At 37.2% G+C, this 20,006-nt stretch overlaps 1 protein-coding gene across 2 annotated transcripts in view; it reads left to right on the top strand.

The window, feature by feature from the left end:
• The window catches only part of FCHO2 (FCH and mu domain containing endocytic adaptor 2), a 151,939-nt gene that overhangs the window by 6,398 nt on the left and 125,535 nt on the right, over positions 1 to 20,006 (top strand). For both annotated transcript variants that reach the window (XM_043973083.1, XM_043973075.1), the window contains exon 2: positions 19,019 to 19,110. In XM_043973083.1, coding sequence (XP_043829018.1) covers positions 19,019 to 19,110 — 92 coding nt within the window. The remainder of the gene's footprint in view (positions 1 to 19,018; positions 19,111 to 20,006) is intronic.

The following is a 20,006-nucleotide window of genomic DNA, read 5'->3' as shown; positions in this document are numbered from 1 at the left end:
TTTTAAATGTCACACTTTTGTAATTTATGCTTTGTTAAAAGAAAGACTCTATGCCTTAAGTTTCCTTTATCCCTTCTCCCAGTTTATATTGATTTTTTTTGTTTTGTTTTGTTTTGTTGGTGGGGCAATGAGAGTTAAGTGACTTGTTTAGGGTCACACAGCTGGTAAGTATCAAGTGTCCGAGGCTGGATTTGAACTCGGGTCCTCCTGAATCCAGGGCCAGTGCTCCATCCACTGTGCTACCTAGCTGCTCCCAGTTTATATTGATTATTAAGAGAAAGGAATAATGTGCTCTTTAACTTTGAGAATATCATACTGCTGTATTTAACCAGAGTAATTTTTGTCTCTTAATGGTGACTTTATTTACGTTGTTGGAGTCATCATACCTATTGTTCTTTTGCCAATATATTTAATCTGTCACTTAACATGAGTCTTCCCAGGACCATGTTTCTCTGAATTCATTTTATTATATTCCATCCTATTAATATACTATAGTTGTTCAGCCTTTCCTTAGTTGTTAGCCACATATTTTATTTTCAGTCATTACAGTTAATCCTGCTGTGATTTTGGTACATATTGGTCTTTTCTTACTGTCAGTAATCTCCTTAGACTATAGGACCAGTAGTAAAATCTCTGGGTCAGAGAATTGAAACAGTTTAGTAACTTTTCTGGCATAGTTTCACATTTTCCAGAGTTGTTGAGTCACTCAGTTAATTGCATTTGTGTTTTATTTTTTAATTGTTAAAATATAACCTTTTGTTTTTACATTAATCCAAATATCTCCCTCACCAACCCCAGGAGCCTCCCTTCATAACAAAGATGAAAAAAGAAAAGGGAAAATACCTGATTGTATATATAGTATTTCCTATCCCTCATCTCTGAGCTCTGCAGTGAAGGGAGGGAGCTGATTCCCAGCTATAAATATCTTATAAACTAGTTTTTCCTAAGTTCTAGTCCCATGTTACCAACTGTACATTGGGTACTTTGAACTGGACATTCCATAGTTATCTCAAAATCAAGTTCTCGAGAATAGAACTCTTCTTTACCCCTAAATTGAACCTTTTTCCAATATTCCCTGTAGTCACCCAGGAATATAGCTTTGGAGTTGTCCTTGATTTCTCAGTCTTCTCCATCCCATCACAGAGTTATAGATTTGGAGCTGGGAGCAACTTTAGAGGCCATATAGTCCACTCCTCACTTTACAGTTGAGGAAATGGAGACCTAGAGAAGTTAAATGAAGTTATACATCTAAGTGACAGACTTGGGTTTTGAACCCAGGTCCTCTGACTTAAAATCCAGCATATTTTCTACTCTACCATGATGCCATACAGTTACCAAATCTTGTTGATTCCAGCTCCCTCACATGGTTTGCATCCTACTCTCAGGCCTCATCATATCTTGCTAGGGCTATTTCAGTAATCTAATAGAATTGGTCGTTTTTGTCTTCCAATTCTCCTCTCTCCATATCATTCTGTCATTGCCAAAGTGATAATCTTAAAGAACAGGTCTGTCCATGTATCACTTTCCTGTTCAATAAACTTCAGTTACTCTGTGTTATTTGTAGGATAAGATACAGTTTCCTATGTTATTTAAAGCCCTCACCTTGGTTCCAACCCACATTTCTACCCATATACATTATTCACCTTCACATACAATTTTAACCAAATTGTTGTTCTTGCTGTTCCTCAAACAAGACACCCCTTCCTGTCTCCTGTTTCTGTGCCTTGCAACAGCCTGTTCCCCAAGTCTGGAATTTATTTCCTTTTTAACACTACCCTTTAAAATCTTTAGTTTTCTTGGCTAAAATGTAAACCCCTGCATTAAACCTTTCTTGATTCTCTCAGCTCTTAGTACTTCCCCACCCTGCAGATTTTCTTTTTCATTTCTTTTGTATATGTTTTTAACATCCTTATATTTTTCCGTGTCAACTCTCCCATAGCATGTCATCTTCTTGAGGACAGGGACTTTCATTTTGTCTTTGTATCCCCAGTGCTTAGACTATTTCTTGGGACATAGATGTTTAATTAATGCTTATTGATTATTTAAGGTACATTTCTTAACTCCTGGACCCTTATATTTATCAGCGTATTCTTTTATCTTTCCATTTTTCAACATGTATTTTGTTATTCTGGTTCTGCTTGTTTCAGTCAATAAAGCCTTCTGTTGTGTCTCTGAATTCTTCGTATTCATCGTATCCTGTTACATTTAAAAAAAAATCTCCCTAGTTGTTCCCCAGTTTATGGACACCTATTTCACATATAATACTTTGCTACCACAAAAAGTATTCTGAGCTTTAACTTTGAACAAGTTATTGTGATCATTGTCCATTGTATTTGACCTGAGTTTTGTTGTCTTTTAATGTGATTTTATATATATATATAATTCTTTGCCTTATATATATACATATACATACATATACATACATACATATACATACATATACATACACACACACACACACACACATATATATATATATATATATATATATATAATTCTTTGCCTCTTTCTTTATTCTGCATCACGTTTTCTCCTATTTCTTTTGTCTTTATAATTTGTTGAATATTATGGTACCACGCCATTCCATAAAAATCATATACCACAATTTGTAGTCATTCCCCAATTGCTGGGCTCATAGTTTGTCTTAGTTGTTATAAACAGTGGTGCTATAAATGTGTTTTGTTTTGTTTTTTTTGGTGGGGCAATGAAGGTTAAGTGACTTGCCCAGGGTCACACAGCTAGTAAGTGTGTCAAGTGTCTGAAACTGGATTTGCACTCAGGTCCTCCTGAATCCAGGGCCAGTGCTCTATCCACTGAACCACCTAGCTTCCCCACTATAAATGTTTTTGTTGTCCTTGTCTATAACTTCATGTTATAAACCTAGCCCTGGAGTCACTGGGTCAGAGTGCTCATCTATAAAAAGATGGACACCATAGTCTATTCTAGGAACACTTTACAATTGACTTGTTAGTAGAGTTTTAGTATTAATAGGATCATTTATTTGGGGGCAGAAAGGGACCTTAGAGGCCATGTAGTTCAACTCCTTCATTTTACACACGAGGAAACTGAGGCACAGAGAGGTTCAGTGACTTGATTAAAGTTACATAGGTAGTATTAATCTAAAAATATCAAATGTACAGATAGCTGATGAGAGAGTGATTCTAACTTCTGCAAGTTGTAGATGAAAGGTTTTGTTTGGTTTTGGGTTTTTTGGGGTTTTTTTTAAATAGCTTTAACAGTTGTAATTGAATTCAATAGTTTTGTATGGTATTTCTTGCTAGTTTAGGAAAAGGTTTTTGCCAAGTGGTTCTACACTTTCTAGCAGACTCCAAAACCAAAAATGGCAGCAGGGGTCCATCATTATCAAATTTATATTCAATGCTAGTAAATATTATAATACTTCTGAAGTTAATCAAAGAAAAACTTTTCCTTTTATGGAATTGCTATTTAAAACAGACACAAAATTTTATGCGTTTTATGAGCACTGTTGGAGGAGGTAAGGTAAGAAGATGGATAGATATAAAAGAATACAAAGATAGTAAAGAAAATAATGGAAAATATGGAGATAGAAGGAAAGAACCAGTGGGTCCTTTTGGAGCCATTGGGAATAAAGTTAGGGGTTGATGAGAGAGACATCTCCCTTATTTTTAGAGGAAGGAAAAGATGAAGGAACAAAGTACAATCAATTCTTAGTTATTTATCAGTTGCTTATACTATTTGTATCCACGAATCTCCCTGTTTCTTGCATTTTGGACATTTACCAGTCATTTGATTTTGTTTTTTTTGTTTGTTTTTGTTTTTTAATGGCAGGGCAATGAGGGTTAAGTGACTTGCCCAAGGTCACACAGCTAGTATCAAGTGTCTGAAGCTGGATTTGAACTCAGGTCCTCCTGAATCCAGGGCCAGTGCTTTATCCACTGCGCCACCTAGCTGCCCCCTACCAGTCATTTAAGATGATCAGTTGATCTTGTTATTTTGTTGAAACCTTTGAAAGTTTTAGTGCATGTAGAGGGCAGAATACTTTGCTAAATAAAGTTTGTGGGTAGCATTTTGTCTTTGCTCTCCTATCCTATGATCCTTGATACTAGCAGTAGGCAACTCTGTCATAGATGAAATATGCATTCATCATCATTGTTACTCTTGTATAGGTATATTTTTTCCTCTCAAAACAGAAATACAGTAGTGCTTGTTTAATGGTTATGTTTGAATTTACAATTATACTTAAAATTTTTGAGAAAATATCTTTGAGTTTCCAAAGTCATCCGTAATAATGGAATTAAGATGCATTCCATTAGAAACTTCAAAAGATTCCAGTTTATTCAATTTCTTTCTGGATAAGATAAAAATTGTGAGAGTCTGTGGCTTTGAGGTTTAATTTCTTAGTTAAATTTCAACTAAGTTAAGTTTTTTAAAAATTGGTGTTAAAATTTTGTTTTTTCATATATTTTGGAAAATAAAATTTTATTCAGAATTTAAAAAATATAATGATAAAAAATAAAAAGAAAGGTAAAAAAAAAAAGAAACAAATTTCAACTAAGTTGACAGAGTGACAATTTGAATAGAATAGTGGTTATCTACCACCCCCCCAATCAAATATGATAGTATAGTTTGTAACCATAAAGAATTAATATACATGCTAATTATTCATTATTATTGTTGCTAGAGAAGGCAACAGATGCTGGAAGGCTTGTGTTCTCTTAAGGAACTTTGTGACTCCAGACCAGTCACATGGAGTCTCTTAAAGGAGGGATAAGACTTTGTAATGATTTGTAATATATATATAAGTTATGTGAAAAATTTTAACTCTCTAATTATAGTAAAATATAGAGAAGGATTTAATATATACCATCACATATTAAATATGTGTGGGATTTAATAATAGTTAACATTTATATAGTGCCTACTATGTGCCAGGCACTGTGCTAAGCATTTTACAAAGATTATCTCATTTGAGCTACACAACAACCCTGGGAGATAGGTGCTATTATTATCCCCACTTTACAGTTGAACCTGAGGCTAGCAGAGGGTAAGTGACTTGTCCAAGGTCAGATAGCTAGTAAATGGATCTGGATTTCCTGACTTCCTGATTCTAGTCCTGGTACTCTAACTATTGGAAAATCCAAGATTTTGTGAAGTACGTTAGCATACATGTTATCTAGTGTCAGTACACACCAAAATTATTGTCCTCCTGTATTGTTGTCTATTTACTAGTAGTAGTATTTTTTTGGGGGGTGGGGGGATGACTTGTCCAGGACCACAAGAGCTAGTAAGTGTCAAGTGTCTGAGGCCGGGTTTGAACTCAGGTCCTCCTGAATCCAGAGCTGCCCACCTAGCTGCCCCTACTAGTAGTATTTTAATACATGTTTTTGTTAGTTAAGGAAAATTTCATTAAAAGAATAGGTCCAGGAGAATATGCTGTTCTTTTCTAACCATAACTGCTTCAGGCAACAAAAGCTTGTTAAACACTTAATGCAGAAACCCTGGAGGGTAAGTGCACAAAAATGTTATTTGCCTGGCTCTTAAGTATCAATTAAACTAATGAATAATCCAGCTGTAAATAAACTTGCCACCACTGAGTAAGAATGTCATTTAATTCCAGACTTAAAAACTTCCAACTTGTGAGCAGGGTTTTATGTTGACAATTATAGCATACCAAAAGCATTTAAAAAATACTTATGATTATAGCTATTTTCAAGGTGATGCATAGTAATATAAATAGCTTCCCTCCCTGAGGGAAAAATACTTTTCTGAGAGAAACAACTCTTCTACTTTTTACCTTGGTAAATTTCCATTACAAAAATGTGATATAGATTCATGAGTAGGAAGGGTTTCTAAATTCACTATTAAAAAAATAATTTTTTGCCATATAAATATTTTATTATTTCCAGTTGCATTTAGAAGGTGGCTTTCAACATTTGTTTTTATAAGATTTCTAGTTTCAATTTTTTCTCCCTCCCCCCTCCCCAAGACAGCAGGCAATCTGATATAGGTTATATATGTACAATCACATTAAACATATTTCTGCATTAGTCGTGTTATGAGAGAAGAATCTGAACAAAAAGGAAAAACCTCAAAAAAGAAAAACAACAGAAACAATAGGAATAATATGGTTCAATTTGCATCCAGATTCAACAGTTCTTCTCCCCCCCCCCCCCATTTGTAGAGCATTTTCCATCATGAGTCCTTTGGACCTATCTTGGACCATTGTATTGCTGAGAAGAATCAAGTTTATCACAGTTGATCAACACATAATATTCTTGTGCTATCCTGACTGGGGCTCCACAGTACTTGAATTCTTTCTTTTTGCCAGTTTGCAATATTTTCTCCTTGACCTGAGAGCTCTGGAATTTGGCTATAATATTCCTAGGAGTTTTCCTTTTGGGATCTCTTTCTGGAGGTGATCGGTAGATTCTTTCAATTTCTATTTTAGCTGCTGCTTCTAGAATTTCAGGGCAATTTTCCCTGAGAATATCTTGGAAGATGATGTCTAAACGCTTTCCTTGATCATGGTTTTCAGGTAGACCAATAATTTTCAAATGATCTCTCCTGGACCTATTTTCCAGGTCAGCAGTTTTTCCCAGAAGATATTTCACATTGCCCTCTATTTTTTTTATTCATTTGGATTTGCTTTATTGTGTCTTGGTTTCTCATAAAGTCACTGGCTTCCATTTGTTCAATCCTCATTCTTAGGCAATTATTTTCATCAGAGAGCTTTTGTACCTCCTTTTCCATTTGGCCAATTTGACTTTTCAAGCTGTTGACTTTTTTCTCATGTCTTCCCTGCATCCCCCTCATTTCTCTTTCCATTTTTTCCTCTACCTCTCTAACTTTATCTTCGAAGTCCTTTTTGAGCACCTCTATGGCCTGAGACCAATTCGTATTTTTCTTGGAAGCTTTAGATATAGGGGCCCTGATGTTGACATCTTCTTCTGAGGGTGTACCTCGATCTTCCTTGTTACTGAAGAAACTTTCTCTGTCTGCTCATCTTGCCTTTCTTGCCTTTTAGCTCCTTAAAGAGGGGCACTGTTTCCAGGCTGCAGTATCCCAAGCTTAAGAAGTCCCAGGTGGTATGTATGATTTAAGGAAGATTAGGTTTTTCACTTGCCTGGCCTGTTCCCTTGTCCGTAGATGACCCTCAGACCAACTTGCTCATCTCACTCATCATCAGTTCATACAAGTCCTTCCAGGTTTCCTCTGAAATCCTCCTGCTCATTGTTTCTTATAGCACAATAGTATTCCATTCCATTCATATACTACAACTTGTTCAGCCATTCCCCAGTTGATGGGCAAAGCCTTAATTTCCAATTCCTTGCCACCACAAAAAGAGCAGCTATAAATATTTTTGTACATGTGGGTCCTTTTCCCTTTTTTCTGATCTCTTTGGGGAAAAGCCCTAATAGTGGTATTGCTGGGTCAAAGGGTATGCAAAGCTTTATAGCCCTTTGGGCATAGTTCTAAACTGCTCTCCAGAGTGGTTGGATCAGTTCATAGCTCCACCAACAATGCATTAGTGTTCCAATTTTTTTTTTTTTTTAGTGAGGCAGTTGGGGTTAAGTCACTTGCCCCAGGGTCACACAGCTAGTAAGTATTAAGTGTCTGAGGTCGGATTTGAACTCAGGTACTCCTGATTTCAGGGCCGGTGCTCTATCCACTGCGCCACCTAGCTGCCCTAGTGTTCCAATTTTTCCACAGCTTCTCCAACATTTATTATTTTCCTTTTTTTTTGTCATATTAGCCAATCTGATAGGTGTCAGGTGGTACCTCAGAGTTGTTTTAATTTGCATCTCTCTAATCAATAGTGATTTAGAGCATTTTTTCATATGGCAATACATAACTTTGATTTCTTCATCAGAAAACTGCCTCTTCATATACTTTGACCATAAATTCAGTATTCTTGCAGAAACAGTTTAGGTGTCCCAGTGGATAGAGCACTGGGCCTGGAGTGAGAAAGACATGTATTCAGATCTAGTCTCAGACACATGCTAGCAGTGTGATCCTAGTAAATTATTTAACCTTTTGCCACAGTTTCCCCAATTGTAAAATGGGAATAATAATAAGAGCACCTACTTCACAAGGTTATTTTGAGACTCAGATAGGATAAATCTTTGTAAAAATGCTTAGCACATATTAGGCACTTAATACATGCTTATTTCCTACCTGTCTTCCAAGAATATCTGACAATTTTAGTTAAAACAAGCTATGTACTGGAATCAGGAGGACCTGAGTTCAAATCTGGCCTCAGACACTTAACACTAGCTGTGTGACCCTGGGCAAGTCACTTAACCCCAATTGCCTCACTAAAAAAAAACAAACAAAAAACCAAAAACAAGCTATGTAAAGGATAAATTGGAAATAATTAACATAGAGAAGGCACTGGAATTAAGAGGGTTTGGGGAAGGTTTCTGTAGATGGTGGGATTTTAGTTGGGACTTAAAGACTTCAGTAGTCAGAGCAGAAGAAGGAGAGTGTTCCAGACATAAGAGAACAGTCAGAGAACTACCCAGCTGAGAGGTGGAATGTCTTGTTCATGGAACAGCCACAAGGCTGACTATAACAGAAATATAGTTTCTCAAGACCTATTTTGTTAGACATTAATATGGAGTTAGTATCTTTCAAAGCTTTTTCTATTTGTCTTTGTAACAAGTGCTTCTTCTTTTTTTTTTTTAAGTGAGGCAATTGGGGTTAAGTGACTTACTTGCTCAGGGTCACACAACTAGTAAGTGTTAAGTGTCTGAGGCGGGATTTGAACTCTGGTACTCCTGATTCCAGGGCTGGTGCTCTATCCACTGTGCCACCTAGCTGCCCCTGTAACAAGTGCTTCTTAAAGGTTAGGTGTAATTTAAAAATAAGATTAAAAAACAAAATGCTTAAAAATAAAGTTACAGAACCCCAGTGAGGGGATGGTGGTGGCTTCAGATAAGACAAAAAAGTTGTTGAAAAACAGTTGATAAATCCAGGAATTGTGGCAAAACCACAGATATATCAACAGGGCTCAGAAATAGGCTTTTTGGGGGCAGCTAGGTGTCGCGGTGGATAAGGCACCGGCCCTGAATTCAGGAGGACCTGAGTTCAAATCTGGCCTCAGACACTTGACATTTACTAGCTGTGTGACCTTGGACAAGTCACTTAACCCTCATTGCCTGACAAAAAGAAAAAAGATGTTAATGTCAATCTTTCAACTCAAAGAAACCATAAGAATTCTCTAATTGAACCCCTTACTTTCCAGATGATGAAACTGGGCCCCGAAAGTTTTAGGGACTTAGCCCAATGTTAGCTGGAGACCTAGGACTTTGAGAGTTGGAAGGGACCTTTCTACAGGTATCAGGTTGAGAGATTGTACCTTTCCTGAGCAGCTGCTGTGCCAAGGTGCCAGATTCTAGGTACTGAAGATACAAGAATTAAAGTGAAAACAGTTGCTTCCCTCAAGGATCTTACAGAGGAGACAATATGTGTGTGTAAGGTATATACAGAATAAATAGAACTTGATTGTGGTGAGAAGAATTAGCCACTACAGGTTGGGGGGAAGTGGAGATCAGGAAAGTGGTGCTTTTGCCCAGCCTTGAAGGAAACTCATGATTCTGAGAAGTGGAGGGGAGGAAGAAGTAGATTGCAGTCATGGAGGACAGCCAGTGCAAAGACATGGAGATGGAAGCTATGGTGTAGGATAATGAGTAAGGTCAGTTTGACTGGACCACAGGGTTTGTGGATGGAGGTAGTATGCTCTAAATCTGGAAAGGTGGGTTAGGGCTCAGTTGTGTGAAAGGGCTTTCAGTGCTGAAGAGAGATGTTTATGTTTGATCCTGAGGGTCATAGGGAGTTACTAAAATTTACTGCATCAGGGAGAACACGATCTGATTTGCATTTTAGGAAAATCAGTTTGGTAATTGTGTGAAGGATCAATAAAGGGGATATTTGAGGTATGGAGACCAATTAGGAAGATGTTGGAATAGTTCAGATGAGAGGTGCTACTGGCCTGAACTAGGTTGATAACTATGTGAGGAGAGGGAAGGAGATAGATGTGGAGATGTGGAGGACATATACATATTAAGTAGAAGAGTGGGGATTTAATCCCCATTTAACTCCAGATTTAGTGCCTGCCCCACACCACATACTGTCTTCTGTGTCTTCTGACTGGGTGTGCTAGTCTATTTTGTATTTGAGCTCTTAGTACTGACTTTTGAGTTTTTGATTAATTTCTTATTTTTAGTGTTTATTTTGATAGGTTGGACTCCATAACACTGTCCAATTCTGAGATTCTGTGATATAGAAAAATGGGCGTTTCTTTTTTAAACTTAAGTTAAACTCGGGCTTCTCTTAATTATAACTCTAATCAACTACTATGCCAATTAAGTGTAATATATGTCATTTAGCTCTAAACTCCTGCTGTAGGACCTGGCTTCTTCACTTCTATCTACCACCTGTCCCTTCCCTTCACCTTCTCTCTTTTTCCTTGGAAACTGTAATCAAATCAGCATACCCATTGCTTTTGGAGTGTGTCACTTAACTGTCCTTTGGTTTCGCTTTGTATCCCTGTGACTTCCCAGACCAAAAAACTTCCCTGTCTACCCCATATATGTTGTTTTCACCTATTAACATGTAAGCTTCTTGAAAGGAGGGAGTATTTCACATCTGTGTGTGTGTGTGTGTGTGTGTGTGTGTGTGTGTGTGTGTGTGTGTGTGTATATCCTTAGGATTTAGCTTAGTCCCTGGCACATAATCTACACTTATTAAATACTTTTTCATTCATTCATCCAACTTTCATTTGACAAACATTTATTATATCCATGTGCAGAACATAGTTTATAATCTAATGGGATAGGGAGAGGATGAGGTGTACTTCGGTGTATTCATGAACTCATTAATGTGAGTACTCCCTCCATTGGTATGAATCCTATCCTCCACACTTTCTTTTTTTTGTTTTGTTTTTGTTTTTGTTTTTGCAAGCAACGGGGGTTACATAACTTGCCCAGGGTCACACAGCTAGTAAGTGTCAAGTGTCTGAGGCTGGATTTGAACTCAGGTCCTCCTGAATCCAGGACCGGTGCTTTATCCACTGCGCCACCTAGCTGCCCCGAAATAGTTTCTTTTCTTTTCTCTCTTTTTTTTTTTGGTGGGGCAATTGGGGTTAAGTGACTTTCCCAGGGTCACACAGCTTATAAGTGTCAAGTGTCTGAGGCAGGATTTGAACTCAGAACCTCCTGAAATCTAGGGCCAGTTCTCTATCCACTGCACCACCTAGCTGCCCCCACACTTTTTTGTCTTAAGTTCCTATCTATGTCTTCCCATAAATCCTTCATAGGACATCTGGAACTCTTCCTCTAGATCTTTTGGCATTCTGTGGGTACCAAAGCCACATCAGGATTGTAAGTCTATTGCTTATTACTATTCTGTTTACATGAAGACCCATCTCTTTTTCTAATTGGATATTTACTGGATATCTCAGTTATCTTTTTTGTGTGTGTGTGAGGCAGTTGAGGTTAAGTGACTTGCCTAGGGTCACACACCTAGTAAGTTTCAAGTGTCTAAAATCATATTTGAACTCAGGTCCTCCTGAATCCAGGGTCGGTGCTTTATCCACTCTGCCACCTAGTGGCCCCAGTTATCTTTGATATCATACTATAGTCTGTTGATATCTTCTATACATATTTCTTTTGCTTCCCCATCACTCTCATTTGTCTCCAGATTGCGTTCCAGATTTTCTCCATTATGAGAAACCTCTTCATCCTAGAAAATCACATTGGAAGTACCATCCAATCCCTGCAGCCTCTCCCTCTGATTGGATGATTCCTCCTAGAACTTCCATTTAAGGAGGACACCCAGGGTAGCCATGTCTCATTCCTGTCCAGGCTGCACTCTGAACTTTTTCTGTCATGTTCTAGCCCCTCCAAACCCATTCCCTTTTCAGTTTCCTTTTATGTATTGTCTTCCCCCATTAGAATGCAAAGTTCTTGAGGGCAGACACTGTGTTTCTGCTTCTTTTTGTATTCACAGCACTGGGCACATAGTAAGCCCTTATTAAAATGCTTGTTGGCAGACTGACCTGTAGTTCTGCTTCTTCAATTGAGTTTCACCCATATAGCATCACTGGGGAAACATTGGTGTTAAGAATAAGTAAATGAGTTTTTGTTTCTGTGAGCAACTTGGGATCACTGAAATTACCACACAGTTTCTGAAATGCAAGTCAGATTTGTTCCCTTCTTTTTATTGAATTCTAACCTCTCAGCTCATTGTCCTTTTGCTATTTGTTAAAAATATAGATTCATGTTCAGTTGCATGTCTAATCCATAGATTCTTAACCTTTTTTGAGTCATGGATCCTCTTTGACAGTCTGGTGAAACCTATGGACCCCTTCTCAGAATAGCGGCTTTAAATAATTGAAAGAATTGCTAAATTTTAGTTCGAGGTAAGTGAAAAAGAAAGGTGTAATTCATTGTTGCCATCCAAGGTCACAGTCTCCTAGTCTGTGCACCCCAAGTTAAGAACTCTTGGTATAAACAGGATTTTCTTCATCTATTAGTTTTTTTTCTCTTGTGGATTGTTAGAAATATTTTTTGAGTAGCTGTGAATCTTTTTTGTAGGGCTATATGATCCACAAGATGAACAGGCAGCCCTAACTCTTCTCCTCTCCCTCTGGAAAGTCATTTTAATTTGAAAGAAAGCTTGGTTATATTGAATTGTCTTGTATCAACATATTTCAAAAGAGCAGATTGTGTAGGGACTTTACCATGTATCTCTGGTCATTATTCATTAAATATTCAAATACAGTCACATCTTATTTATCCAGAAGTGTTGGGGAATTCATTCAGCCAACATTTATTAAGTGCTTACTATTTATAGGGGACCTTATTAGAATACTAGGGATGCAGAGACAAGAATGAAACAGTTCCTGCCTTTGAGTAGCTTTGCTGGAGATCAAATAAATGTACATAGGTAAGTAATATACAGTAATTTGACAAGAGAGAGGCTAACACTTTCAGGCACCAGGAAAAGCTTTGTCAAAGAAGTAGCACTTCTTTCTGAGCCTTGAAGAAAGCTAAGGATTCTGAAAGGCAGGGGAGGAGGAGAGTATTCTCAGTATATGCAAAGGCGTATAGATGGGAGACAGAGTTCTGAGTTTGGGGAATAGCTAGTTAGCCAATTTTCCTGAGACTTAAGAGTTCATGAAGGGAGAGTAAAATGAACTGTCTGAAAAGGAAAGAAAGGAAACTGCTGTCGGGTCACTAATGGCAACCTAACAAAGTAATCCCGTAGTCTTTGTTCGGTCTTCATCCTTCTTGACCTTTCTGCAGCTTTTGGCAATGTTAATCACCCCCTTCTTAGGATACTTTTTCCTTATATACACCAGAGTCTTCTGGTTTTCCTTCTGCATCTTCAATCACTCCTTTTTGGATTCCTTTCCTGGTTCCTGCATTTTCTCCTTGCCCCTCTAATGTAGGTATTCCAAGAATCTGGTAGACTTAGTCACCCCCAAAGTTTTAACACAATGCAGATATCGAGTATGTATTTGGGCGACTCTTTTGAGCTCTAGAGCCACATCTTCAGCTCTCTATAAGATAACTGTAACTGAAACTTACTGATAAAAGTGGAAATAAAAAGTTGGGATTTGAAGTAGGAAGACTTGTTCAAATTCTGGCTCTGCCATTCAGTTAGCTCTCTGAGTTTGGGGGAATCATGCATATCGCTGATCCTCAGTTTCCTTATCAGTAAAATGGAGGCAATAACTTATTTATCTACTTCATTGGGTTGTTGTAAGTTTTGAGTGAGATAATGTTTATAAAACTACTTTGTAAACTATAAAACACCATGTAAATGTAATCTATTATGATGTCTCAAGAGTTCATGTTTTCCCTTCTACCTGCTTTGTGACCTTACTGACCCCACTATTTCTGGTTATGGTAACATCAACATTTCCCCATTTCCCCATTTCCCCATTTCCCCATGGTCATAACTTTGGGGATTATCTTTGACTTTGACTTTCCTATTTGTGTTACATTTTCTACCAGCCATCTAGTTTTGTCACCATCTCACCAACCACATCCAATTGATTGCCAAATTTTGTCCATTCCATCTCTTCACATTTTTCAGATCAGTTCCCCTCTTTTTACTCATGCTTAAATCACCCGCGTTAAAGTCTTCATTACCTCCTGACTGGGACTTTGCAATAGTCTCCTAATTATCCTTCCTGGATCCAGTCTCTCTGATCTCTTGTCTGTCTTCCACACAGCTAAAACTCAGGTTGGACCACATCACTTCCCTCCTTAAGATTCTTCAGTGCCTATCCATTGCCTTCAGGATCCTCTGTTATTATTATTATTATTATTTTTAGTGAGGCAATTGGGGTTAAGTAACTTGCCCAGGGTCACACAGCTAGTAAGTGTTAAGTGTCTGAGGCCAGATTTGAACTCAGGTACTCCTGACTCCAGGGTCGGTGCTCTATCCACTGCGCCACCTAGCTGCCCCAATCCTCTGTTATTTTAATCCTTTCATAACTTGGCTCCAGCCCATCTTTCTGAGTCCATTTGCAAATTATTTTCATTCATGCCTTCTACATGCTAGCCAAACTTGTTGTTCCTGCACATGTTTGTGTTCCAGTCTGTCTGCTGCCTTTTGCACAGGCTCTCTGCTGTGCTTTACTTCTGCTTCTGGGAACTCGTGGCTTCCTTCAGGGCTCAGCTTGAGTCAGCTGCTAGAAACCTTTCCTGGTTGGCTCCAACAGGGCAGTACCCTCCACCCTTATCTCCTGTTACTGCATAGTTTATGCATATACTGTATTTTCTCATTTGAATGGTGGTTGTGTCTCTCTAGGAGGGTCATACGCTCTTTGAGGGTAGAGACTTTCTCACTTTTTGTACCTGTGTTTTTATGTGCTGCCCTCGTTTGGTGCCTGGCAATTAGGCACTTAAATACTTATTAATTCCCTCCTCCATCTCTCTGAATCCTGTTGATTCTCTCTCCATAACTTTCCTCTCATATATTCCCATTAACTCCTACTGTAGTATAAGTCCTTCATTAAAACCCACCTGGACTATTAGGATAACCTCCTTTCAGGTCTTCCTCTTGCTGCTCTTTCACCTTCCAGTTCTTCATTCTGCTGCTGTCTGTTCAAAAAATCTTAGGTAGCTCACTATCTGTGAAGCAGAATTCGAACTCTCTTGTCATTCAAAGCCTTCCACAATTTGGGTACCAGCTTCCCTTATTGCCTATTCCTCCCTTCCCTGTGGTATTGGTATATGGTATAGTACTAGACTAGCTCTGCCCCTTCAGCATCCCCCACATTCTCCTGTCAGGTCTCTCTCCCTGTCTTTTGTCATTCCTACTCATCCTCTAAACCCAAACTCAAATGTTATCTCCTGCTGGATGCCTCCTAATCCCACTTTAGTGACAGCCTTGTTTTATAGCTGCTAATGAATGCTTTGATGAAATATCTTATGTTTTCAGTATTTATGTTGTCTTACTTTCTATTACATATAATAAATTACATGAAGTCAAAGTCCCTGTTTTATCTAAATTTTCTAACTTCCCCAGGGCTGAGCAGAGAACTTTGATAGTAGACACTTGAGAAATGGTAGTGGTAGGTCCTAAAACACCTTTTGTTTTTCACGTATTTATCAATATCGAGTATATAATGATTCTAATTTTTGCCTTCTTCACAATATTTTGTATTTCTTTACACATATTTTTTCATTATTATGATGTAGTCTGCCAGTTTGTCCAATCTTTCCTCAATTGCTGGGCATGTAGATTATTTTTTGTTATAGATAAAACTCTCAAGAATTTTTATATACCCTATTTTCTATTGTTTCCTCCTCAAAAGTCTATATTTGGGAGAATTAGAAAGTAAGACAAAATATAGAATTGGGAACTACAATTAGTTTATGAGAAGGGAAGCAAGTGGGCCATGAACTCATGATTCTCATGAGTTGCAAAGTCTCTAAATCCACAGTTGCTTCTAATTCCTTTTCTGGCTTCAACTGTCTTATCATTTCTACCATGCTACTCACATTCTTATTGACTCAGATGTGTAAGTATGGCCTTAAAACTTAAAAGCATGCACTTTTTGGATGTCAGTATGGTGGAAAGAGCACAGGACTTGCCATCAGGAAGACTGGAGTTTGAATTGTGTGTTAGACACTTAATACCTGTATGACCTGGGAAAGTCACTTAGCCTCCCTCAGCCTCAGTTTCCTCATCTGTAAAATGGAGGTAGTAGAACTGTGAGGATCAAAAGACATATCTGTGAAGTACTTTTCAACCTTTATTAACTAGCTATTCCTCCCTTCTCATTTGGTGCTTTTAATATATTGGGGATTTGGAGACCAGATACATGTTTGACAAGTGTAAAATCAGAATAAATGGGCTCTGAATGAGGAACCAAAATGGTTCTGATATGAACAAAATGTACCAACTTTAGGTGCCTCTCAACTTTTGTGGCATCTGTTTTGGCAGCATAGCTGCCTATGGGGGATATTTGAGAGGAGCCCTCAAAATGAGGAAAACTTGGCTCTGAGTCCTTTCTCTGCCACCTACTGATAGTGTAAGCCTAGACTAGTTAATCATTTAACCTCTTAGGCCCTTTGGCAACTCTGTGTTGCAGGCCTGTCAACACACATATTGAGTGCCTACCTATTAAGTGCCAAGCATTGTGCTAAGGACAGCAAAGGTACCTCTGAACTATGTAGAGGCGGCCAGGTGGTACAGTGGATGTAGGACTGTACCAGGAGTCAGGAAGACCCGAGTTCAAATGCAGACTTAGACACCTAATAGCTGTGTGAACCTGGGGAAGATGTTGAACTGTCTGCCACTGTTTCTTCATCTATAAGATGGAGATAACAATAGCACCTTCCTCCCAGGGTTAATTATGAGGACCAAATGAAATAATATTTGTAAAGTGCTTTGCAAACCTTAAAGCTATATCAGTGATAGTTGTTATCAGAATAATTATTATATTGGCCTTGTTATTACTTTTAAAGCTCGTTGTACCAATGAAATCACAAGTTTGGTTAAAAAAATGGGCTCCTAAGATCTATTTGCTATTGTTTTGGATTCTTGGCAGTGTTTGGAATGGCTGGATTTTGAATAGATGTGGTGTCACGGGCTGTATGTGAGTAATAGAATCAGAAGGGATCCAAAGACTCTTGGCTGCTTACTGTGATCCATGAGTTTATACAACCTATCTTGACCTAAACTGCTGGTAGTCATTTTACCTTAGGTTATGTTCATCTATTGGGGAAAAAATGATCTTTTGAGAAGGGATAGTGACAGAATCTTCTGATATTATTAGTATTAGCAGCTCTTGGTGAGAAACTTCTCTCAATGCAGGTCACATTGTCTCTCTATAGATTTACAGCTTCCTAGAGCTCTCAGAGATTAAGTGACTGGCCCACGGTCACAGAGCTAGTAGGTGTTAGAAACTGGACTGGAGCCCAGGTCTTCCTGACTGCCAACACTATCTACTATGCCAGGCTGCCTCTATATTGTTTGGATGACACAGGCTAATTCAGAAGGCAAAAGCTAGTTACTAAATAGGTTTATATCTTTTAATTTGGAAATTAAAAATCCAGACACTTTCTAAATTGAAATATTTGTTCAGAAAAGACCTTAGACTAAAAAAAAGACATTTGGAGAGGAATGCTTAAAATTCTAGAGAATATTTTTAGTGCTGAAGCATAAATATAAGATTGTAATTTGCTATATGTGTAGTAGAATGTATACTCTCCATACCATTTGTTGAGGTTATTATAGACCACTTCAGCATAACTGGAAGTTCCTGTAATCTGTTTCCTGTTTTCTATGAGTTGTGGAAAAAGCTGGGTTTCAGATTGCATAACATTTGCTTATAGGATTGCTTTCATTTATAACAAATGTACTTCAGCATTAGTTTTTTTTTCACTGTTACAGGGAAACCAAACTGAACAGCCTAACTTGCATATTTGATGGAAAGGAATTGTCAAGTCTAAGTTAAAATCTTAAGATACTCAGTATTCAAGAACTATTTAGATTTTGCCGTTTCCTTGCATTGAACTTTAATATTAAGAAATAAAGTTAATGATTTAAAAACAAAACATTGCTGTTTAAATGAATTCTGGTAACCATGTGCACTTGTTAAGTTTGTTATGAGCCATCTGTGTGTTTTGTTTATAAAATGGACATTTAAAGTAATTTCTTTTCACCTTGAATTACCGGTGTTTTGTTTTTTAAATTTTAAGCAACTTTGTTACTTGTAGGGTGTTAAGCACTAAACTTTTTAAAGATGGTATAGTATGCCCAGAAACATTAATTGCCCTTCCTGGTGATTAAGCTAAGATTTCTAATCAAGACCAATTCTAAACAAATAAGATATTACTTTCTTATTGAAACCTGTTATTCCCACGTTTCTTCCCTCACAAATTCACCGAAAGATAAAACTAGACCACAGGTTAGTTTAAAAAGTATTACGATAACCATTTAAAAAAAAACATCCTGAGTTAAAGATAGTGAGAACCATTTAACATCTGTTAAAAGAATCAGCCTTGGGGCAGCTAGGCGGCGCAGTGGATGGAGCACCGGCCCTGGATTCAGGAGTACCTGAGTTCAAATCCGGCCTCAGACACTTAACACTTACTAGCTGTGTGACCCTGGGCAAGTCACTTAATCCCAATTGCCTTACTAAAAAAAAAAAGAAAGAATCAGCCTTTCTGAGATCTAGTAATATTTTTTAAAAATGAAAAGGACTTCACAGTTATTTTAAAACTAATATATTTTGAATTTCTTCCTTTCTTAACTGAAAGCTAGATTGATCTTTTAAAAGCTATAAGGTAATCACAATGATTTCATCTGGAATGAGGAGTTTAAAACTTGAAATGTTATGAAAACAATTTAAAACAACATTTTGAATAGAATTATTAATAGGTAGTGGGAAGGCAAGTGAACTAATCATCACTTTGAGTAAGTGTTAATGTTTATTACAGTGTCCTAAAGATATGGTGATCTATTTTTTTGTTTGTTTGTTTGTTTAACTAAAAATCTTTGTAACCTTTAGGGGGAAAGAAATAGTGGCTTTGATGTACTCTACCATAACATGAAACATGGACAGATATCAACAAAAGAACTTGCAGATTTTGTAAGAGAAAGGTATGCGTTTTTTATATAATATTTCATTTTAACTTTTTAAGAGGAAATTGTTAAAGTGACTGTCATTTTTTGTTATGTTTGTATAGAAGTAACCAGGTATACTTTGAAACTATACAATAATTATAAAGTGTCAGCCCTGTATTTTTCTTTTTTAAAAAAATAAAAGTATTTTATTATTTTCAAGTTACATGTAGAAATAGTTTTCAACATTTGTTTATATAAGATTTCCAATGTCAATTTTTTCTCCTTCTCTCTCCCATCTTTCCCCTCCCCTAGACAGCAGGTAATCTGATATAAGTTATATGTACATAATAACATTAAACATATTTCTGCATTAGTCATGTTATAAGAGAAGAATCAGAGCAAAGAGGAAAAACCTCCAAACAGAAAACCAACAGCACCAAAAACAAAAGACATAGCATGGTCCAATCAGCATCCATATTCCACAGTTCCTTTTTTTCCCCCTGGATTTGGAGAGCCTTTTCCATCATGATAGCCCTGTATTTTTCAATGTATATGATAGTAAGATGATACAATAAAAATTTTATATGAATTTTTTTGTAGATCACAAGTTAAGAAATGCTATTTCTTTGCCAAAAAGAATTGCTGTTTCTATAATAGGAACAAGCTAAATTATCTGAACTTATATAAGTCACTAAATATTTAACTGATAGATTTTACTTTACAATTCCATCTCGATGTATTAACAGGAACTATAGGGCCTCTTTTAGAATGTCACTGCTAATTTTAGGGCTATTCAAATCAATAAATTTTGGTTATTAATGGAATTCTGCTTTTGTTGTACTGTTTACAAGTCAATTTGTGACTATAAACGCCTAACAGCGGTCTTATTAATTTGAGCTCTTCCCCATTCTTCCCCCCCAATTCTTTTTTTG

This window comes from Dromiciops gliroides, chromosome 1, assembly GCF_019393635.1.
Source record: "Dromiciops gliroides isolate mDroGli1 chromosome 1, mDroGli1.pri, whole genome shotgun sequence".
In the NCBI taxonomy this organism is placed as follows: Eukaryota; Metazoa; Chordata; class Mammalia; order Microbiotheria; family Microbiotheriidae; genus Dromiciops; species Dromiciops gliroides.
Note: the sequence above shows the minus strand (reverse complement) of the source record. Positions and strands in the feature narration are given on the sequence as shown.